The 24,296-nt window shown below is 38.5% G+C and overlaps 1 protein-coding gene and 1 non-coding gene across 2 annotated transcripts in view; one reads left to right on the top strand and one right to left on the bottom strand.

Moving 5' to 3' along the window:
• Nucleotides 1–24,296, bottom strand: part of PLCB1 (phospholipase C beta 1) — a 400,603-nt gene that overhangs the window by 5,580 nt on the left and 370,727 nt on the right. The window contains exons 28-31 of the mRNA XM_049649824.1: nt 8,725–8,801; nt 8,526–8,615; nt 7,998–8,055; nt 7,305–7,391 (exon numbers count right to left, since the gene is read on the bottom strand). Of these exons, the coding sequence (XP_049505781.1) occupies nt 7,305–7,391; nt 7,998–8,055; nt 8,526–8,615; nt 8,725–8,801 (312 nt within the window). The remainder of the gene's footprint in view (nt 1–7,304; nt 7,392–7,997; nt 8,056–8,525; nt 8,616–8,724; nt 8,802–24,296) is intronic.
• On the top strand, nt 20,098–20,232 carry LOC125937186 (small nucleolar RNA SNORA70). Its single transcript, XR_007462282.1, has one exon. It is a non-coding gene; the product is annotated as a small nucleolar RNA SNORA70 (small nucleolar RNA).

Genomic DNA, 24,296 nt, shown 5'->3' with positions numbered 1-24,296 from the left:
TACAAATCTGAGATGATGGAGTAAAAGGTCCATTTTATTTTATATATAAATAACATGATGGAAGCCATTTTTGCTGACACTATGGCTGAGTTTCTGCAGAACTGAGGAAAGTTATCCATTCGGTGACCTCAAACACATATTTAGACACATTTTAGAAAAACTGCACAGAATAGAAGAAAAAAGTCCTAAATGCAATAAAAGGAGGAAAAATACAAGTTATTATCAAAAGAATTACACTGAGGCTAACAGCTTCTCAATAACAAGAGAAGCCAGAGGACAGTGGAATTTTATCTTCAATGCACTAAAAGCAAATAACCGTCAACCTAAAATACCCAGTGAAAGTATCATTTCAGAATGGAGGAAAATATAGACATTTTCAGATGAAAATGAAAACAAAGCCAAAAACCTCAAAGAGTTTGCCACCTGTAGACTGTATAAAGGAACTTCTAAAGGTGTAGAAGGTAATGGTCCCAAATGGCCAGTCTGAGACATAAGACAGAATGCTGAACAAAAAAGTCTTGTGAATATATAGATAAATCTAAATGAACACTGACTGTGTAACAAAGAATAAGAATGTCTCATTTGTTTAGAAATGTATAGAATCGTTAATACATTTCACAAATAAATCAAAAGGAGACAGAGTTAAAACTGTTCTATTGCTCTAGTATTGTGCAGGAGAGTCAACATAGCCAAGTTTTACATCAAGAAAATAATAAATAACTACATTTTTTAAAAGACAATTATTCACATTGATACAAATGACAAAGAAGTTCCTTCCACAGATAAAAACAAAAAACAAACCATTGGGTGGGTCTACCAAGACTTGACAATGAGCAAAACATAGTCCACTGGCAGCCAGTTTACACTCTGTGGTCTGGCTTCTATGAGAGGGTCCAATGGGTGATGGCAGGGAGAATCCACATTTCCCCATCAAGTTGCAGAGGATTGGGGGACACACAAATGAATTGTGTAAGGAAGAAGCTTTTACTTTAAATCTCCTAGTCTCTTTCTCCCTGAACACTGGGAAGACAAGACTACAATCTCTACATTGAGAGTTCTGTCTCAGGGCCCAGTGGTCGGTCTGAGAAGACTCACTTCACCCAGAAGGATGAGTCACTCACCCTGTTGGTTCTAAAGATGTCAGGGGAAATGAGGAAAATCAGTCTCTATTCCCCTAATGGAGGGGAAAAAAAGGACCAGTAAACTACATGATGAAATGTTCTTTCTCTATAAATTAAAATGCCCTAAAGCTTCCTGGAATTCTCTCTTATTGATGAGCTCAATTAAAACAGAAAACCTGTGTTCTAAGAAGCATCAAAGACAAATTAAGTGTCAGAGAAAAAGTAAATTCCACATTTATCGACTGTTTTATGAGGTTATGGAGATGGTTCATTAAAAAGTCCCCTCAAAAGACAATTCTTCTTATTACGAGAGCCGGTAGCTGCAAAGTGATCAATATACGTTGGAATATTTGCAGCAGATTCAGGGCAATTCCTGATTAACGATGCTTCAACATGTTAAAATAAATCTTTCTGAAGTGTTCAAGAAAAAGGCAAGAGGTCCTTTTTATAATGAATCCGTTTAGACTTGAATGTGACCACAGAAGGTATGGTTTCTCTCTACCGGCAGTTGGGGTGTGAGTTGCTCCTATCACCTTTTGTACACATATACCCTTTTCCTATTGGCTTTGGCAACCTCAGGTATGGAAATCCCAAGGAAACCAATTATGTCACCGAGAGTTCAAAGACTGGCTGGGGTTTACTGCATCCCTCTTAAGAACTCTGAAGCTATAGATTTCATAAAAAGACACACCTTGAACAAAGCTGAAAATAGCATACACTTAGGGACTGAATGAAATGTTTCACTGCTAGGAAACAGGCAACTGAACATTTCTCCAGAATGTAGAACTCTACTGAAAAGGAGCTGAGTATTCTCTTTCAAGGACGTCTACTGTTGTTTGCAACTTAAGAAATTTCAGAGGGACCTATGTACAGGAATACACAGTGTAATTTTACATCAAATCGAGGGCCAAGCTATTTATCTATTGTATCAGTTGCCTCTAGAACTCACCTACTTCCAGTTTCCCCAATGCCCTCAAAAATGAATACAAAAGAAATAGACTCATTGATCTCTTTTTTAGTGGGAAAAAAATGGACACTATATATATGAAAAAGGTCTGGTACATGTCACAAAGTTGGACGTTCCAAAATAAACTTTCACACTGTGGCTGGCCAAATTTGGTTCCCTACCAAATATGTGCCAGTAGGATGGAAATTCTTGGTCTGAGTAAGGAAATGAAAGTTTTTTTTTGCTTAAAAAATTTTTTTTTACCATTTATTTATGTTTGAGAGAGAGCAACAGAGTACGAGCTGGGGAGGGGCAGAGAGAGAGAGGGAGAGACACAGAATCCAAAGCAGGTTCCAGACTCTGAGCTGTCAGCACAGAGCCTGATGCAAGGCTTGAACTCATGAACGACGAGATCATGACCTGAGCTGAAGTTGGCTGATTAATTGACTGAGCCACCTGGGCATCCCTGGAAATGAAATGGTTTTAATTGAGGCACATTGTCCTCTGACTGTTCTACTGGAAGGTGGGAATAATTTTAGGAACTTGAGTTGATACTTACAGATCATAAGCACGCGGTTGAGTAAAAGGTTAGAAGGTTGCACTTTGGGTTAATCTTCATATATAACTTGCTCTAAATCCAGTCAGAACTCCCTGCCATTGAAGAACTGTTGTCTTTCAGCAATTGGCTTTTAAATTTCCTTTGTTAAAAAAATAATTGTTCAATTTTGAAGGAGTTGTTTGGTTATCACAGGCTTGAAAAATTATGCAGCTTGTGATTGTGGTTCAGAATAGCTCAAAACAGTAATACCAGGAGAATATAGGAATGTAAATAGCTTCCTCCCTGTTTAGGAGGAGGTTAGGAACACTAAACACATTATTACATTAGTTAGAATAACTGGATGAAGAGGGACTAAATGATTATATTTGACGATATGGTGAAAGAAACTGACAAACAGGAAGAAATATGACGCCATGTGGTGTATATTTTTGTTGTAAGCAAAAGATTAGCCATTATTGGTTTCTAGATAAAAAAAACTACTTATTCCACTTTAAAATACTTGAAGAAGGAATCTGTTACCCTCAGTAACCCTTGGTGAACTTTGTCATGCTTTTTTCTTCATAGGAAGGTTGCAATTATCTTTAATATTACCTACTATAGAGTCAACTCAATTTCTTTGTCCAATATTCAGTGATGGAACAGCTCATAAATTTCTAGATGTCATAAAATCATTCTACCTTCTCATCTTTCTAACCAAATGGAACTGACTCAGTTAACCTCTTTTATAAACACTGCTGGTCAGTTTCATTCCCTTGAGTTACTGCACTTTCCATATTGTTTCTGCTTTTGTTACTTTCCTTCATATCTATGTCAAACTTCAAAGCTTCATACTGGATGTGAAGAGGGATTATTTCAAAGCTGGTGCTATTCTATTTCTGGTCCACATCCAGCAATTACAGGAGTGTGAATGAATGCTATGTTGGCCTGGACTTTCACTTGCCTACATTTGCTGTCCTGTGCTTTGTTCTTTCTCCACATGACCTGCACTTGATCTTATTCACGTCACTGTTTACTATTGCTCCTTCCTACCATGGACATTTCCTTTGATCAGCCATTGTGTCCTACAATATTAACAGTCATGATTTCTTATTTTATTATTAAAGTCATGGTTCCGAAGCACAAAATTTATCAGCTCTGAAGAACATCCCTTAATAAATGCTTTAGTTTGACATGAAAACAAGGGCAACCTTCAAATCCAGACGCAAGGTGGTCATAAGGGCAACGTGGATGAGAAACAAAGAGATATCACTTGTTCCTATTTACAGTAAAAAATGAAGGCAACAGAAATAACAAGTGCTGGTGAGGTTTTGGAGAAAAAGGAATCCCCATGCACTGTTGGTGGGAATGAAAGTTGGTGCAGTCACTGTGGAAAATAGTATGGAGGCATCAGTACATCCACTACTGGGTATTTACCCAAAGAAAACAAAAACACTAGTTTGAAAAGATACATGCATGCTTCCCTATGTTTACTGCAGCATTATTTGCAATATGGAAATATTATAAGATATGGAAGCAATCCAAGTGTCTACCCATAGATGAATGGATTAAAAAAAGAGGTATATTTATATAATGGAATATTACTTGGCCATAAAAAAAGAATGAGATCTTGCCATTTGCAACAACGTGGATGGAGCTAGAGAGAATTATGCTAAGTGAAATCAGTCAGACTAAGACAAATACAATATGATTTCACTCATATGTAGAATTTAAGAAACAAAACAAATGAACAAACAAAAGGGAGACAAAAACAAACGTTAAATACAGCAAATAAATTGGTAGCTATTAGATGGTAGGTGGTTAGAGGGATGGATAAAATAAGTGAAGGGGATTAAGAAGTACATTTATCATGATGAGCACTAAGTAATGTATAAATTGTTAAATCATTATATTGTACACCTGAAACTAATATAACACTGCATGTTAATTATACTTCAATAAAAAATGAAAAAAAAAATACAATAAATAAACATAACACCTCCCAAAGCCCCTTCTTCATATATCATCACATTGGGAGTTAGGGCTTCAACATGTGAATTTTGGGAGGACACAGTTCAGTTCATAGCACTGTTCGATTCTGATTATTAGCTATATTTGGACAGACTAAACTGATCATGTGCAGACAGGCTCAGAATTTTGCAAAGAAAACAAAACAAAAGTGAAGGCGAAACAACTACTAAAAATTCATAGAAACACTTCAGATCTCTTGCTAAAAGTCCAAAAAAGAAGAAATGGGAAATTGCTATAAATATGGCAGTGGCACACACAATTACCTACCTAACTGATATTTTTATATCTTTGATAAGAAAACATCAGTTTTGTTCCGGTGCCTGTTGACTATGAAACTGAAGAGGAGCTGGACTCTCTCCACCCTTTTGAGCAAGCTTTAATACTCTAAGGCAATCGTGAAGATTACACTCTACTACCCATGACTGGTTTAGTAATGGGTATATGGTACAATCCTAGCCAATGAGGAGAAAGCTACTGGGAAGACATAGGAAGCTTTTCCTTAATCTTATAAATAAAGGGCTATAAGATGAAGACATTACCTTTTTTTGCCTTTGAATGATTTATGTAATGTGATGCATGGAGCTATGGCAGTCATTTTAGGACTGTGGGTTTAAAGCTTAGGCATGAAAGGCAACAAACTGAGATGGCATGGTGCATTCTTTTTTTTTTTTTTTTTTCTTTCTTTTTTCTTTTTTTTCTTTTTTTTTAATATATGAAATTTATTGTCAAATTGGTTTCCATACAACACCCAGTGCTCATCCCAAAAGGTGCCCTCCTCAATACCCATCACCCACCCTCCCCTCCCTCCCACCCCCCATCAACCCTCAGTTTGTTCTCAGTTTTTAAGAGTCTCTTATGCTTTGGCTCTCTCCCACTCTAACCTCTTTTTTTTTTTTTTCCTTTCCCTCCTCCATAGGTTTCTGTTAAAGTGCATTCTTGATGAGGTTGCTGAAGTGTTCAATTAACTATTCCTCAGACTACAATACATCTGAACTTCCAGGAATATGACTTACTAAGTTTACTATTGTGTAAGCCAGTTTTAATTGGGTTTTCTGTAAAACTGCTGCAGAATGCACCCTGACAAGTTATCCAACAGTTATTCTTGTAACATTTACCTATGTCCAGTGCATAAGTTTAAAAGCGCTTTAATACCTACCAAAGTTGATTTTAATCCTGATGACCTAGAGCAGTAACTGAAAAGCCTCGTAGGGGTTTTTATACTGAGAGTTACAGAATTGAAACACATTTGTGATTGCATTGTATCAATGAGACAAGTATGAGACATTTTTGGACCAAAGACAAAAACAAAGTAAAATAAAACTCTATGGGAATAACCATATCTCACCAGAGAGATTTTCTTTTAGAAATATAAAAACTGGCTAATAAGAGATCAATCGTAACCAACGTATATTATGTCAGTGTACAAAGTAATGACATGTTTGCTTTCAGACAGCATGGATTGAAAATGTATATATCTGAATATATCACCTGGGACTGATTATTAGGGTGTTAATGTGCCGCTTAAATTCCAGTTGGACCTGAATCTTTTGCTCCGAACATTATAAAAGATCCATCAGTGGATCAATGGAAGGTATAGCCATTTCTGAAATCATCTTAAAATTTATTATTAATGTATAATCAACCTAAGATGGTGGCTAAGAATATTTAAACTGTATGTTTACGTGAAAAACAGAAAAATTAGCAGCATATTTAAGTAATTATTAATTCTCAGATTTTCATTACTGCTTCATCTATATTGCCAAGCCTAAAAACTTTAGGAGTTAAAAATATTAAATAATTCTCCTGTCTAATAAATACAAAAGGAGAAGGGCAGAAATAACCACAAGAATATATTTAGAACTAGCTAAAAAATTTCTATAAAAAGTAAATTGATGAATGGACTATACAATGAAATGAAAGTAACACTTTTGAGCTTTGCAGGTTTAAAGAGTACTTGTATGAAATAGCTGTACCTTTTAGAGTAGATATTTTAAATGCACATAGGAGAATAATAACACTGAAAAGCATATTTTTCACAAATACTCAGTGATGAATGAAAATATATGTAATGATCTAAAACCAAGATGCTCTTTGCCAACCTAAAAGTATTTGATTTACTGATAATCAAAGTTAATATTCATAAAACAATTGATTTTGACCAAACAATAAGCATAAGGTAATTTGAAAGAGGAGACATAATAAACTATTATTATTGGGGGAAAAAAAGATTTGTTTTTTTCTGGTTTATGAGAACATTTTGTTGGATTAAAAACCAGGGTGATTTTGGTACAGGACACCCTCTGCTGGACAGAGCCTGACATTACAATATTTTATTCAGTACGCAAGAGGCTTGGCTAATTTCTCTAATTTTCTCTGTTCTGGCAGGGAGAGAGGGGAAGTGCTTCAAAAACCATATCTCAGACCAATTGAAACCAAAATTTCAAGAGGTGGGTTCCAAGCAATTGCAATGTTTAAAGCTCACTGGGTGATAATAAACCTGTGTGGAATATTGCTATAGAAAGATCTTTACCATGGTTGAGAAAGATACATGAGTTTTACATGTAAGAACTGATCTGAGACTGTGTGCAGGGTACACGACCTACAGAGGTTTTATTGTAATTAAATGGAGGAAAAGTGAAGTTACTGTGTTTTATTATTCGGTTCAGTTTACCTTGGGCTTTTCATCCAGGATCTGCTGACGGATCTCCTTGTGTTTCTCTACAAGTTTTTCTTGCCGTTTACTTTGTGCCTCTTCTAACTATAAGAAAGTTACAAAGAAAGTTATGTTCATCTAACATTAATAAGTGAGTGGTTTTCAGAAAAAAAGTGGAAAGCTTTTCAGATCGATGTCATACATTTAATTATCTCATATCCTGATCAAGAACTTCCCTTACAAGTGTAGGAGACTGTTGGTAAGTGTCAGACCTGGGTGATGGGTACACAGGGTGGGGGTGAGGTGATCAACAGATTATGCTATTCTTCTATTTTTGCTAAAGTTTGAAAAGTTCCATAATACCAATTTTCAAACACTAATATGAAGAAGTGCCTTTGGAGATTGCCGTCTTCCCTAACATTGATGACAGCTACAGGTTCTTTTGGGGGATCCCCTATTGATCCTGTGTTTCTGGGCTCCTCACTTTGAAAATGATTCTTGACATTTATTTTTAGATAAGCCTTTTTATACATAGGTTTGCAACTAAACTTGCAGACGCCTTGATTATGGAATGCCTGCTCTGTGAAACAGCTCTTCTGGGTGGTGGTGATAAATAGATACAAGTCCTGGCATTTTCCTCCAGAGGCTCACATTGTGCTTGCTGAACAATCATACGCGGTGTGCAAAGCAGAGAGAGATTAAGCGACATACCCTCTTGATGTACTGTACCACCTCCTGGATGTATGACCGGATCATCTCTGTCTTTTCCCTAAGAGCAAATGACAACTAGATCATTATATGAACTCATCCAGCATCAACAAAGAGGTGAGCTTCAGACTTCCAGATGAAAGTTTACAGAACTTTCAACATTCTTACTGCTGTGGCAAGAAAGGTACAATCTGCTGGTTCTGGACAAAAGTCAGGTTCTGCCCAAGGGCAAACTCTGTGTTCACTAAATGCTGGGAAGTTTGCCTGACAGCAGGGGAACTGAAGATTTGCTTTTTTCCTAAGGGACGCTCCTTACTCAATCTTTAACTAAAAGGCCCTGGGTGCACCTCAGTCCATTATTGAAAGCCCTTTGAGTTCCCTGTTGAAAAATTTACAAAAGGGATCTTTTGAAAGGTTAATTAGAGGAGAAACATCAAAAATGGGTCTTTGTATGTTTGAGAAGCTGTTATTCTAACAGAATAAAAGAATCCCCAGGTAAAAGTTGGGGGAGAAGGGGTTCTTTTTCCTTACTCTTCCATTTGACTTTTGTCTTTGGATTTAGCTTCTGTGATCTTCTCCTGCCTTTTTTTATCCATTTTCTTCTTTAATTCCTTCTTCTCCCTGAAGTCAAAATGGAAGTAAAAGAAAAAAAAAAAAGACAAATCAAATGGCAATTTGTGTGTAACACATTTATAGGCACAAGCCCATTGTAAAGAGAATGCAGGCTTACTTCTCACAGATTTCTTTGAGCTTCTTCAGCTGATTGTTCTGACATTCTTCGGCAACATCCGTCAATTTCTGAATAAGCTGGGGGAAGAAAATGTGTTTACTGTTTTACACAATCATAAACAAAGACTCTCTCCCCTTGAGCCCCCAGACAACGGTATCTCTAGTTAGGAAATCTGTGACTGATGTTTAACAATAGTTAAAATTACCAAGCATCTCACAGGCAATGGGGAAGTCACTGAAAACCATCACATTATCTAAGCTTTAATATGAAAGTCTTCTTTGGATCCCTTTTGAATTAAACAGGATGCCTTAGACTATTGTGCTGGTTACTGCAGCTTGGCTCAGTGCAAAGACAACTAACAGTGGAGGGGTGGAGGGCTCAGGTTCCATTCCTCATTCTGTGATATCAAAAATACCATTTGGGTCAATGGTGCTACATTTTCTGAATCTACATTTTCTTGTAATAAATGGGATTATTAATGCCTTTGTCTCTTGGAGGTACAGTGAAGCTGAAAGTAACACGAGTATGATACAAATGCAAGTTATAATCAACTGTGTATTTTAATTCTTGGTTTGTGCCTAATTCATTGTTTTTTTTTTATTTTTTCTTAATATTTATCTATTTTTGAGAGAGACCAAGTGTGAGCAGGGGAGGGGCAGAGAGAGAGAGAGAGAGAGAGAGAGCGAGAGAGAGAATCTGAAGCAGGTGCCAGGCTCCGAGCTGTCGGCACAGAGCCTGGTGTGGGGCTTGAACCCACAGATGGTTAGATCATGACCTGAGCCGAACTTGGACGCTTGACTGATTCACCCAGGCGCCCCCAATCTGATTCATTGTTTAATTGCTTCAAGGACCATGAGTTGCCCATCTTAGAAATCGATGGCTGTGTCCTTGTGTGGGTAACTTCCAAAGAATGTCAGAAATTCTCTTCTATGGTACAGTGCCATTGAATTTTAACACATGCCATGAAAGCAATTAATTTATTGTCTTGCATTTATTATCAAACCAAGCTTCAAGAGGGCAGTGACTGTGTTTGTGTTTGCATATCCTTGGCCCTCTGCACAATTCCTAATATTTAGTAGGTGCTCAGTAAATACTTCTCAGTTATATAAAGGTACATAAGTCCCATCTCTTTCTCTTCCACATGGAGAACCTATGGAAACTTTTGCGATTACTCAGACAGCAGTAGTAATTGGACTCAACCCTTCTTACTGGAGCACCACGTAGACAGCGTGGGCTTCCTATGAAAGACCCCACTGCTGTTGACCCGTGATGGAGACTCTCAAATACAACTGGGTAAGTTGACCAATTTAACATAAGTGGTTACTGCCACAGTGATAAGGCAACATAATCAGAGTATGGCAAACTTTCATCGATAATTTATGTATGTCTGGCACAGTTTGAAGAGTTTTAAATGTATTCGATTCCTATTTAATTCTAAGAACTGCACTGTGAGGCTGTGCTTTTATCTTTGTTTTACATGTGAAGATCCTGACACCTGTGGATCAGGTTCTGGGCTCACAGACACAGAGGTGATAAGTGACAGAGCCGGGGACAAACCCAACAAATCAGGTTCGATGGCTTCCCCACTTCCCCACCTCTTTTCATTATGATTTTAGAAATTGTTTTTGAAAAAAAAATCCTTCTCATGTAAGAGAATAAAACATCAAAGGAGAAATTATCTTAGAGAATTACAATAAAGAAAGCACATTAACTTAACATTAATGTGAAATTTGATGCATTTGTGAAGTGGACTAAATCTGAACAACTATTAACTGGGACTTGGGCCAGCAGAAAACCTATTTGATCACTCAAAAGAGATTGCCTGATCACGACCATCACAATTAAAGAAATCATGAAGGGGAGCCTAGGTCCGTTAAGCATCTGACTTCAGTTCAGGTCATGATCTGGAAGTTTGTGAGTTCGAGCCTTGCATGGGGCTCTGTGCTGACAGCTCAGAGCCTGGAGCCTGCTTTGGATTCTCTGTCTCCTACTATCACTACTCCTCCCCCACTCAAGCTCTCTTTCTCAAAAATAAATAAACATTAAAAAAAGAAAGAAATCATGAAATATTACAGCTTTGTAGTACTATTTTTGAAACTCTCTAAATGTAAAATTCTGGTGTGCAAAGACTCTGGAAATTTCCTTGAGGATTCCTGCAATCCCGATTCTAGCTGAGGGTGTGCACTCAGCACCTTTCCTTCCCCAGAGCATCTTTCTTCTTTCTCATTCACCCTGAGGAGTTATAGAGGGTTATGCAAGGATCCCCAACCTTGGTTGCAATATCAGAATCACTCCTGGATAACTTCCTAAAAATGCAGATTCCAGGGCTCGTGCCTATGCATATGGACTCCAAATGTCTCAGGGCAGGGCCTGGAAATCAGTATTTTCAAAACCTCCTCTGGTGATTTGGAAACTTTGCCAGATTTGGGAAGATGTCTGTGGCCCGTCCTCATTCTGCTCAACATGGCAAAACCTCTCAGCAACGCTTTTAAATTCAATGGCCCTCATACTTCTGTTTCCACTTTGTCATCTGGTGTATCATTCACCTGATTTCAGAATGTTATTTTCTTGGTTATGCCAGTATCTGCTCACATTTCCTGCTCTCCTTCCACCTCTTGCCCTCATCCTTAGCCACCTCACCATCCAGTCACTGAAGTCCCTGACCCTGAGATCCCACAGCCCATCTCCCCATCCAATTCTTTAAAAAAATTTTTTTAATGTTTATTTTTTTTTGAGAGAAAGAGACAGAGCACAAGTTGGGGAGGGGCAGAGAGAGAGGGAGACAGAGAATCTGAAACAGGCTCCAGGCTCTGAGCTGTCAGCACAGAGTCTGATGCAGGGCTTGAACTCACAAACTGCGAGATCATGATCTGAGCCAACGTCGAACTCTTAACCTACTGAGCCACCCAGGTGCCCCTCTCCCCACCCAATTCTGACTTTTCTTTTGATTTGGTATCATACCTGACGCAATTGCCAGCCTGCACTCTCTCAAACTTCCACAGAAATTCCCTGGCTGCTGCGTCCGCTGGCCTCCTCCTTGTCCCTCCCTCAGACCATCTGCACTTGCTCTTTACTCTTCTCTTGAAAGAGTTCCCACCCCCTTGGCTCCCAGAACACGCACCTTTATCTAACTATTCATTTTAGCCACAGTCCAACAAATATTTATCAAGTACCCTAAATACATGTCACTATTCTACAAACTCTGGGCCAATGACCTGGCTTTCTAGATCTTGCTACTCAACATATAGATGACCAGCATGGACCAGCAGCATTGCCTGGGAACACAACAGAAATTCAAGGCCCTTGTCCAGATCAACTAAACCAAAGTTGGCATTTTTAACAAGATTCTCAGGAGATTTGTGTTCACGTTACAGTTTGAGAGGCATTGTCTAAATTACTGAGAATGATGGAGACAATTTAGAAGAAGCCCTCTGTTATGGACTGAATGTTTGTGTCCCCCCCCCCAATTTATATATTGAAATCCTAACTCCCAATGTGACCAACTGTATTAGGAGGTGGGGCTTTGGGAGGTGGTTAGGTCAGGAAGTTTGAGAGCTCATGATAGGATTAGTGCTCTTATAAAAGAGATCCCACAGAGCTCTGTCACCCCTTCAGTCATGTGAGGACACAGTGAGAAGACGGCCATCTATGAACCAAGAAGTGGGCTTTCACCAGACACCAGGTCTGTAGCCTTAATCTTGGGCTTCCAGCCTTCAGAACTGTGAGAAAATACTCCTGAAACCAATACTGCACAGTACATTAACTAACTAAAATTTAAAAGAGAGAGAGAGAGAGAGAGAGAGAGAGAGAGAGAGAGAGAAAGCTGTAAGAAATAAATGTTTTTGGGGGTGCCTGGGTAGCTCAGTTGGTTAATTGTCCAACTCTTGATTTCTGCTCAGGTCATGACCTCACAGTTTGTGGGTTTAAGCCCTGTGTCGGGCCCTGCACTGATGGCACAAAGCCTGCTTGGGATTCTCTCCCTCCCTGTCTCTCTGTCTCTCCCTCAAAAATAAATAAACATTAAGAAAAAAGAGAAATAAACATTCGTTGTTTGAGCCATTTAATCCGTGGTAATTTGTTATAGCAGCTGAAAGAGACTAAGACATTCCCTTATATTCCCTCTTCTCTGTCTCAAATGATCTTTGGAACTTTATCTACATTCTCTTCATTACCCCAAACTCAGCTTCCCCACTTCTGATGCAAGGGTAACATTTCTTTCCTGGCATGGCTGTGAAAGCTGAGAGGAAAAACACGCATGCGAGTCCTACTAGACCACTTGGTAGCTTCCTAACTTGGTTTCCTCACCTTTCCTTCCAAGAGGAAGGTTCTTGCCCTGGTTTCCCAGACCTGATCTACCATTTTATTTTCTCCTCTCAAACTTCCTTCTGTGCTGGACACATTCCCTTTGCATAAAAACACATCTCTGTTTTCCTCACGCTCCCAGAACCCTGAAATTTTGTTCCATCTTGGACCTTCCTTTCATTTCTAACCCTAAGATGGAAGACCAGTTACCGCTCCCAAAGCTTCAATGTCCCCAGCTCCATATTTCAACTCCACCCTCTCACTTCCACTTCAACCACTGGAATTCACCTGATTTTGCTTTGAGATTACAAAAACTTTTTTGTTATTTATATTTACTGGACATTTCTCAGGACATAGCTTTTATTATTCCAGAAATTTGAAAACTTTCTTAGTTCATAGTGGCCTTAGGATCTTTGTAATTTTTTTCATGGTATCCTTAAGCTAAAAGAAATAAAAGGAGGGGCACCTGGGTGGCTCAGTCGGTTGAGCTCCGACTTCGGCTCAGGTCATGATCTCGCAGCTCATGAGTTCAAGCCCCGTGTCAGGCTGTGTGTTGACAGTTCAGAGCCTGGAGGCTGCTTCAGATTCTGTGTCTCTCTGTCTCTCTCTCTGCCCCTAACCCACTCGCATTCTGTCTCTGTCTCTCTCAAAAATAAATAAACATTAAAAAAAATTAAAAAAATAAAAGGACAGTTCATTTGTGAAATAATTAGGTCCAATCTTAATAGTAATACTTTTCACAGCGTCCAACAGATGTTGCTGTTTCCTTAAAAAATGTAAAATATACCATCAGTCCCCAATGAGTTCAACATGGTACCTCAGTGCCTTTATCCACAGCTAGGGATGATGACTTTATCCTATCCTTCTGACAGTGTGCCAGCTGCCAACCACTCTCACACAAAACTCTTTTTCTTTAATTTATAGTATCTTCAGTAATTAACACAGTCGCTTTTTTGACTCTTCAGTTCATTTCAGCATTATCAACTGCCTTTGCCCCACTCTACCTGAGGATGGCTCACCAGCATCTCAACATTTTATAAGCAAGTTTAGGTTTTGTCTCTCATAGAAGATAGGTCATCCTATTTTCCCACTAATTATTATCATTCAGTTCAAAAGTGGACACTATGTTTGATTTCCTTCTTAGGTACTTTCCACATCTAGTGAGTCATGGAGATTTGTCAATTATTCCTGTTACGATGTATCTCATGGCTTTGTGTTCATAGCATTCTGGTATAGATTTTCACTAACTCTGGTCTGGACTCAGTGAGAATTCCCTTCCTGCCCTCAGTTTCTCATCAGTCTTTCCACTACATCCCAAATATTCTTCCTTTTCGTATGTACCAAAGCCTTAACTGGCCCTCTTTCCTCAACTGCTCCAGCTCTAAATTTCCTGACTAGCATTCACCATATACAGATAAACTAGGCAGTATTTTGTTCTCAGAACTGTCCAGGCACACACCTGCTTCTATACTTTGTCTCATGTTATTCTTCTACCTTGATAATATTTCCATTTGAATGGGAGACAGCACGATGTAGAACATTCCCATGATTGTAGAAAGTTCCATTATACTGGGCTACTCTAACTGCTTCTGATAAGGGAGTGGGTACCAGCCAAGGTGTCTGCCTCTTTTTGCCTCTTCCCTTTGTAAGCCAGCCTTCATTGATACACCCCTTTGACAGCCCAGATAACTCTAGGTTTTGACCCTTTACTGGTTTTTCTGTAAAATATCACTTACAAAAATAAATAAATGAATAAATAAATAAGTAAATAAATAAATAAATCACTTACAGATATTTACCTTTGTGTGTATATACTTTATTATTGCTCCCCAAGAGAATGCCACCACTGCAAACTCCTTTTCTTAATATTTTTTCTGGAACCCCAGACACTATACAAAATAGGTGCTCAGAAAATGTGAATGAAATCTTTTTTAAAAAGTTTGTTTATTTATTTATTTTGAGAGAGAGAGAGAGAGAGAGAGAGAGAGAGAGCACACGATGCCAGCAGGAGAGGGGCAGAGAGATAGGGAGAAAGCAAGGATCCCAAGCAGGCTCTGTGCTGTCAGCGGAGTCAGGTGCACAATTGACTGAGCCACATAGGCACCCCAAGAATGAATTCTTTTACGTTTTAAAACCACACTGACCCTGACGTTGATGATAACAATGAAGCATCATGTCTAACGCCATGGACTGTCTTATTAGAAATACTATCAAAAAAATATATATATATATTTAACAAGCTAGGTTTTCTTTGGGAATAAATGCCTTATAATGAAATGTTTCTTAAAACATGGCTTTTGCATGCAACTAATGAAAACAGTGTTTCCATAGAATCATAAAGAGTATGTAGTTATAAAACGACAACATCTCTGTGTTTAATATGGCAAATATGTAAATGTCTTTCCATCCTGCTCAGTTCCCCTTGGTCTTTCCCACTCTTCCATACTACAGACCCCTCCCTGTAGCATTCTGCCCTTTCCAGCTATTTTCAAAAGACCATCACTTTCACTGTAATTCTGCCTTTTCGGCATTTACTGTTTTCGTTTAATCTTCCTCTACTTAAGGTCCAGGAGGCAGAATGATTAATATTATGTCTTTGTTAATAATATGCCACTATTGTCAGACTCCCACAAAACTGGCAATGGGATTATATGTATATAATATTTACATATATATATTATATATATATATAATATATATATAATATATATATAATCTCAATAATTTATCTCTTTCCTACACTAAAAAGAGAGTTGGGGTTTACCTACGGTTTTCTCTACCCAACACTACTTCTCCAGGAAGAACTTCTGTTTTCTGAGAACTGGTTCTATGCCAAATCAGCTTCCTATGGGAGCTACTGTATTTTTTTTTTTACCCCCATCCCTTGGCCAAAGTAACTGGTCTAGGGGAGGCATTGATCCAAGCTGGACCAGTCATACCCTGACTTTAGCCACAGATGATTGGTCTAAGGTTGCAAGTTTGGTTGATCACATGACCTTAACAAGCCTTTTCCTCCAGATTTTTCCAACCTGCTATTGGAGAAAGAATAACTTAGAAGGGTTGGTGCCTATATTTTCTAAAGAAGGGGAAGTCTATGTGCTGCTGGAAAAGAATAGTGCTAATACACATTGAAAAGCAGGAGAGAGAGAGAAAGAGAGAGAGAGAAAAGGAGGGAGGGAGAAGGACACACAGAAGAACAGAGAGAAAAGGAGAGAAATACAGGTAGACAGACAGGCAGACAGAAATAGAAAGTTTTGCCAGTCGTTTCTGGCATCTAGTTCTCCATACCTTCCCTTTCCCGGTTTGGATGGACAAACTTTTCTCATGTGATCTACTTTGTATCTTTCTTGTATATAAGTTAGTTCAATATTGATTTCTGTTACTTGCAACCAAGAGAATCCTGACAAAAAAAAAAAATAGAAATAGGAACCTCCAAATAAGATAAAGGAACCTCTCTGAGTTTTGAGTCCAGGATTTCTATTGCATAAGATGTGAAAATAGGACCCAGAAGAGGGATTTTTCACAGAATAATTGAAGTGTTTTTTTAACTAACCTAAGGTACGCTCATTTTTGGTGTATTTATTAGCAGATAGACTCTACTCACAGAACTGATCAATCATGTATTAATCACAAAACTCACTGAAGATAGGAAAGAAGAAAAGATTAGTTTAGAATTCTTAGGGAAAAGAACCTAGAGAATACATGGTTAAACTGAAATGCAGTAAACAACATTTAATTTTAACTTTTTATATGATTCTTTTTCCTGGCCCAAAGGAATAGACACATTTCAGTCATTGGGCTTATTTGTTTACCACTCATGACAACTCTTTTAGTTAAATGTTCCAAACCTTTTAAGGAGCGAAAAAGGAAAGCCCTGGGGGAATATAATTTCATGCTTATTTTCAGCTCCGTGCTGAAATTCACTAGGGTTAGCCATTTGAGGGTGAGAGAATGGTTTCCATGGAACAGAATAGTTCCTTGACTCTAACTCAAAAGGGATAAAAAAACAAACGTGGACAGAAATTGTCATGTTTGGAGTCTCTTCTCAAGAAGGACAATTTGGAAAATGAACAAAAAGTCAAGTATAGAATGTTCACATTTCAGGCACAACCCATCCTCCTTCCCCTTCCAGGAATATCCAGAGAAGGTACCACCCTCTTTTCCTCTCAAAGCATCCACTCTGAATTTTCATTATAATTTGTTTTTTTTTGTTTGTTTTTTTGTTTTTTACTTCTACAAAGAATTTATTCACTAAGTAATGATCTATGTACTAAATGCATTATTGACACTTTAAATTTTTTTAATGTTTATTTCTGAGAGAGAGAGTCACAGAGAGAGACAGAGCATGAGTGTGGGGAGGGGCAGAGAGAGAGGGAGACACAGAACCTAAAGCAGGCTCCAGGCTCTGAGCTGTCAGCATAGAGCCTGATGTGGGGCCCAAACCTGCAAACTGGGAGATCATCACCTGACCCGAAGTTGGATGCTTAACCAACTGAGCCACCCAGGCACCCCCGTTAGTGACAATTTAAATGCAAGGTGAATGTTCACTCTGGTATGTATCCTAGCCATTCGAATTGAGAGAAATATTCATTCATTCATTCAACCAATATTTACTGAGCCCCTATGGTGTACTGGACACTGCACCAGTATTGAGGGTCTAATTGTGAGCTAACAGATAGGTCTGATCCATGTGGAACTGATATTCTCCACTAGCTCTCGATTCTTTTCAGAATGAGCATAAAATCTTGGACTAAAAGGGCAACGATCGTTCTCTGAGATATTCTTTCATACCTATGAAATTATTCTTTTTTAAATTTGCATAGCCACATAGAATTTACAGTAGCTTATTTGGGTCTAAACGTCTAAAGGATCTTTGGAAAATTTTCCTTGTTGGGCTAAATAAATAAATAAATAAATGGGAAAACCTGACCAAGATTCCTAGTTCAATGTCAATAAGTTGGCACAATGAATTCATAACATTTAAAATTATTTTTCATTTTTAAACTATGCTGAGGTAAATATCAGCTTTGCAGCTTTCTGAAAATATAAATCGATCACTGTAACATACTCCCTTGAATGATATTTTGATATTCTTTCATGAGGTTATCAACTGAAAATATTTTCAAACTTTTTAAAATATCAAGAACTTTGATAAAGGGAGCTCTATTTAAGGTATGCTAATGATGCTTGGGTTTGCCAGTGAGTAAAGTTTGCATTTCATCAAGTTAGTTGAGATTATTATATCTGATTCAATCAATGAAGAAAACAACCAAACCACCACAGTTCTAGGGTAAGGCTTCATAATTTTAAAAGATGTCAAAATCATTTAATGTAGAATAAATAAAATAAATAAATATTGGTTACTACTTACATGTGGGTAAGTAGCAAAAATGCTCAGACTGGCGGTTTTCAAATAATTAGCAAAGGAGATCTGATTAAAAGATATGTGATTTGTCCTGTGGTGTGTTACTAAAATAGGGCAATAAATCATGGGTTGAATATTTCAACAGTCCCTTTGGAATACAGACGTCCCTTTGGAATATAGACTCAGAAGAGCTGCCTGTGAAGATAAATACCACAGCATGTCACCTACTTTTTTTCTTAATGCAAAATATATCATATCAGCATCTTGACTTGTCAGGGGGGGAGGCAATGAGTCTTATAATTCCAGAGGGCACAAACTAAATTATCAGACTTGTGGGTTCTATTTTGGAATTTTCCTTTGAGCAGATTCCCTTCTGTTCCCTAAGCTTCTTTAAGTTGACATAAGTCAAAACTATTATTTTCTTTGCCTTTGGGGATGGTTCTGTTTACAGACTTTTTTTCTTAATGTTACCTAAAGAGTTGCCAATTAACACATAGAAGTACATTAAGATATATTGTGCACACACACAAAATAAAAACCAAAGTTTATTTATTGCTTTAAATTAAAATCCTCATTATTATTTTTATAGTCCCAAGAGTTGGATCATCTCTGATTTTATAATTAAAGGAAATTAGCATTATTGTCAAAGGGAGAGTTTACAGGCATTCTTGTACAAAATTTTTGTTTTAGAAATGAGGATACACTCAAAGAGGTGAAATGGTTTAGCTAACATTATGCAACTAAAAATGGAAGTCATGTCTTCTCACTTTAAATCTTGTGCAAATAGTTCTTTGGTAAAGAATGATGACTATCTTCTAGGCACTGTGTTAAGTGTCTTTGGATTATTTTATTGCACCTCATATCCAAATTATGACAGCTGTGTGTACATTATTGTTCTACTTCTCCACCACTTACTGTGTTCACTCTCTTTGTCATATGACTTGCAGCTCCTCTAAATAAAAGATAGAATCTATTTCCCTAACCCTTAAATCTAGGCAAATCTTACAATTTGCTTTGACCAAAGATGGAGAAAGAAGTTTATGAGACCTCTCAGAACACCTTGCCCATTTCCTCTTGCTTTCAAGTGGAATTCTTTTCATTCCACATAAACAAGCCCAGGGTAGCCTGATGAGTGATGAAACATGTGGATCAGTCATCTGTCTTGACCCAGCTGACAGTCCGCCAACCTTCAGAAGCAGAGCCCCTAGGTGAGGGGCAGCTGAACCAGAGACACATAAATGAGCCCAGCCAACACTAGAGGAACCATCCAGTTGAGTCAAGCTCAAATTGCTACACACAGAATCATGAGCTAAACAAATTGTCATTTTAAGGCAATAAGTTTTGAGGTTGTTGTTATGCAGCAAAGCTACCTGATAAAGATGGGCATTCTATTAGTAGATCTGTCTGACTTCACAACCTGTACTCTTAACCACCTTAAGCCCCTAAGGGCAGGGACTATAGTTAGGCTTGGTCCACATGGAATTCTCCCACCAGTATGAGGCCTACAGTAGGCCTTCAATAACTTTTGATGAATTGATGAATTAATGATTATATAAGTGTATTTCATACTCTAACTTGCCCAACCTCTGAAAATAATAAATGCAAAGATACCACATGAATTCTGTGGGTCAAAAGGAGACAATCCAACAGAAAAGTAGGCAATAGATGTGAATGGGCAGTTTGTAAAAAGAAAAAAGGACTATAATCTGCAGCCAATTAGGCTGAATACGCTCTATCCCCCCTGGGGGCCTGGTGTGCAATAGTTGCAAACAGTGGCCTCTGTGGTAGTGTGTGCAGCTTGTTGTTTGTATTGGTTGCCCTAAGGGACCATGGAGACAGCCCTTTCCAGTGGACACTCATGTCTGATTTGCTATCCCCAGTCGAAGCTCCAGACAGTTTTGCAGGGTGCCTTTGGAAAGCCTCAAGTCACAGTGACCAGGGTCCACATTGACCAAGTCTTCATGTCCATCTGTACCAAGCTGCAAAACAAGGTGTATGTGATTAAGGCCCTATTCAGGGCCAACCTCAAGTTCCCTGACAACCAGAAGAGTCACATTTCCAAAAAGTGGGACTTTAACAAGTTAATGAATTGAGGAATGAGCCAATGATGCCTAAAAAGCTGCTCATCCCAGATGGCTGTGGGGTGAAATACATTCCTAATCATGGCCCCCTAGACAAATGGTAGACCCTCCACTCTTGAGAGTCTTGGTGTTGCCCTCTTCTTGCTCATGCCCACCAATAAATCCTAACTCCTGTCAAAAAAAAAAAAAAAAGGAATACAAATGGCCAAAACAAACATGGAAATATACTCATGTATGTGCATAATTACAGAAATGGAATTTAACATAAAGATAATTTATACATATACATGTACATATATACACGTGTGTGTGTATATATATGTATATATATACATATATATACACACACACATATGTAAATATATGAGAACAACTTCACTCTACTAGGGTTACTCAATGATGATCAAAAAAATTTACAAATAAGAACACATTTTGACAATTCTTTCATTCTTTATTTCATTACTAAAGTCTTTATTTATTTGTAATTTCTTATTAGGTGGAAAATGTAAAGTTTTTAGGAAAGTTATTTATTTATTAAGAAAAATAATCCCATGTTAGAGTCAGAATATTGGAGGAAGACAGATAACACTACCACGACTCAGTAGAGTTACTTTCTTCCTGACACTGTAATTACTCCTGGCCCATATACTTTAGCTGGCTGGCCATAGAAGGGAGAAAATTCAAGGTTGGCTTCTGTAGAGGCTGCAACAGCAAATGGTGCTAATAGAAATAATCAAAAGGAAGACAATGATCTCTATCAATCTGTAGCAAGATGTCAAAAATAGCAATACACATTTATAATAGAAGTCAAGATTTCCTAGTCAATTCATGTATTATTTTATTTCATTAATAGCCATGATTTGTGGACATTATCTTATTATTCCTCCTTATAGTTCTATGAAGTGAAGAATATTCTTAGTTCCATTTGGTAGATGAGAAAATGGAAATTCAGAGTCATCACATAGTTACTCAGTGCAAGAGCAGTGGCCAGAAATGACATTTGACTCTAGACCCTCATTCATCACTACTCACATCCTGATGGGCCATCCATTAGTAGCTGGTCAGTATTCAACCACAGCTTTTACCATGAAACACATCTTTCAATCTCTGGGATCAGCAGGGACTTGGGGAACTCAGGTGGATGGATACTAATGTTGGTTTGGGTCCATTAAATGATTGCTGGTGAGATAAGCGGGACTATGTAAAAGAAGAATACCAGCCATTAAGGTTGATGTGAAGGGAGAAATGAATGGGACTGGTACATTTGGGAGACCTAAAATATGAGAAGCAAAGCAAAGCAAAACAAAACAAGCCTCTACAGACGATAAAGAGTGTGGTGACTATGAGAGAAAATGAAGAAATCTTTTCTTGAAGCCATGAGAAAGAAGGAAACAGAGAAGACTAAATGGCAGGCTAGGTACCATTGCAGTTGAGAAGTGACCCCAGCAACATCACCATGTAGTCTCCTCTCACTAGGCGGTTTTTCTGCTTGAATGTGATGCTAGGTCTCATTACTGACAGTGATCAAGAGTCCCCAGAAAGACTCCCTAAGACTTTCTATCACTTACCAAAGTCACTTTTAAAATGAAAACCTAACCCTAATGGTATGACCAAACTCAGGGTCAACCAATGGCTGTTGATGAAAAACTGATTAAATTAGAGCAGATTCCCCAATCCTATAGTTGGAACAGGGGTCCCCAGCTAGGGTTCACAGATCCTCACAGTATCTATGGAGAGATTTCAGGGAGTGCAAGAACTTGAATGGGGTTGGGGAATTAATATCTTTATTTTCACTCACCTCTACACGGAAGTAACTGTTTTCTTCTGTTGCCAATATAGGCAGGAAATCACATGAGTGATTTCCACAGGCCCTGTGCTTTTGGCACCAATAGGTATCTCCATCCAGCTTGAGGATCAAGCCGTGAATAATGGGGCACATGCTGTATTTCCCATTTCAACCAAAGGGAACTTTAGCCTTATTCCAAAATACATTTTGAGCAAAGATAAGGATCCACGGCTCTAGAACCCAGCTTCTTTAATTTGAATGTGTAACAAGTCACCCGGGACACCTATTAAAATGCAAATTGTGATCTAGCACGTCTGGGGTGGGGCATGAGACGCTGCTTGTCTAACAGGCAAGATCCCAGGTGATTTGGGAACCACACGTGGGTAACCAGGCTGCAGAGCTATTTGGATACAGAGTTTTAAGGATAAAGATTCTTCTTTGGACAGGTATAAAAATTTCTTTGAAACTATTGAGTCTATGAAGTTTGGTGTGCATTTTACACCTCCTGTGAATAGTGACCTCAAAAATATTGTTGGTATTTATCAATTTATGGAGTTATGTGAATTGTTCCCACATCTAGGGTTTCGTATCAACTTGCTGATACCTTTATTATTTCATTTATCGTATGCTGTTGTAACTGTTTGTGGTACCTGCTCCCTGAATGTGTATGATGACCACATCTTCTTCATCTCCATCTCCAGGGTCTATCAGAGGGCTTTGCAAATATTAAGTTTTTAATGGTCATTTGGCAGGGAGTTTATTGATGTAATGGTTTCTTTCTTGATCCTTGAACTGTGGATGCTGGCATTTGAAATGTATAATCCTTAACCTAAACACATCTGTATTTAATTCCCAAAGCAATTTTGGGAGATGAAATATCCTGTTTAATTTTCCTCATCACCCAAATAGTCCTTTTTACCTGGGGCCTACTTGCTTTTTAATTACACTTCCGTTTGTCTAATTTAGCTTGAGAGGCCTGTTCATAACTCCGATCCACAACCAAAGATAGAACTGACACTTCTGGGTGCTTCTCGGTCAAGAGATTTCCTGGCAGAACAATTTCTGGTTGAAACAATTGGAGTGATAGAAAATGAAGAAAGAAAGAAACAATTGAAGCTGATACACGCCAGCTCAAGGCACGTAGTATAAATTGTGGATACCTCCAAATGGCCATAAAGTAAACTTCATGTGGTCCTAAATCCTAGGTGTTTGGGCCTTAGCCTTCTTAACAAAAGGATACAGGTTTTGTTCAAAGGCATCAGAACTTTATCTGAAACCCAGACCCACAGTCACAAAGGTGAAGGGGTGAATTTTTTTAGTATATTTGGCTTGAAAGGGCCAGACTGGGTTGGACATATATGTAGATTTTTTGGAAAACTCTTCAAAATTTTTATTATGGACACACTCATTGCTTCTTAGGGCAAAGGGAGTTGAAGCACATGTTGTGGGATTGCCACACACAGTGGGATTTCCACTACCTCTCCTGATCTGTGTCTCGTCAGGTGCGATTTTTCTACCTATAAGCTCAGCTTGGTCTTCCCTGGTTCCCAGCCAACCATCTCATCTGGGAGAAAATCTTTTGAGCAGCTCTGTGCCCTCCTCTAGTGGGATTTGATATGGTCCCTCCTGCTCAGGTGTTTCTCCTGTGATGAGTTTGTGCTGCACTTCCCTCTGATTTCTGCACTCATTTGTACAGTCACCTACTCCCTGAAAGCTTTTCTGGTATGTCTGGGCTTCTGTTTTCATCCACACTCTGAATTCTTGTTTTGGGACTCTTCCATGAGTATTGGGTTTCCCTTTTACTCTGCCGTGTCTCTCTCCTTGGGGAATGGAATCTTGACAGGGGCTGGAACTCTGGGGAAACTCCAGATGATTATGGCTGGATTGCCTAGCCCTCAGAGTTATATTCACCCTGTTTGTCAACTGCAGTCATCTGCCAGAGGACCCCAGGACTTCTAACCCCTTGGACTACCATTCATCTGAACTACGCTTTGGGATGGCCCTTTCCTGGGTCCCTACTCTTCACCAGGTACTAGAA

The sequence above is a fragment of the Panthera uncia genome (genome assembly GCF_023721935.1).
Source record: "Panthera uncia isolate 11264 chromosome A3 unlocalized genomic scaffold, Puncia_PCG_1.0 HiC_scaffold_11, whole genome shotgun sequence".
Classification (NCBI taxonomy): domain Eukaryota; kingdom Metazoa; phylum Chordata; class Mammalia; order Carnivora; family Felidae; genus Panthera; species Panthera uncia.
Note: the sequence above shows the minus strand (reverse complement) of the source record. Positions and strands in the feature narration are given on the sequence as shown.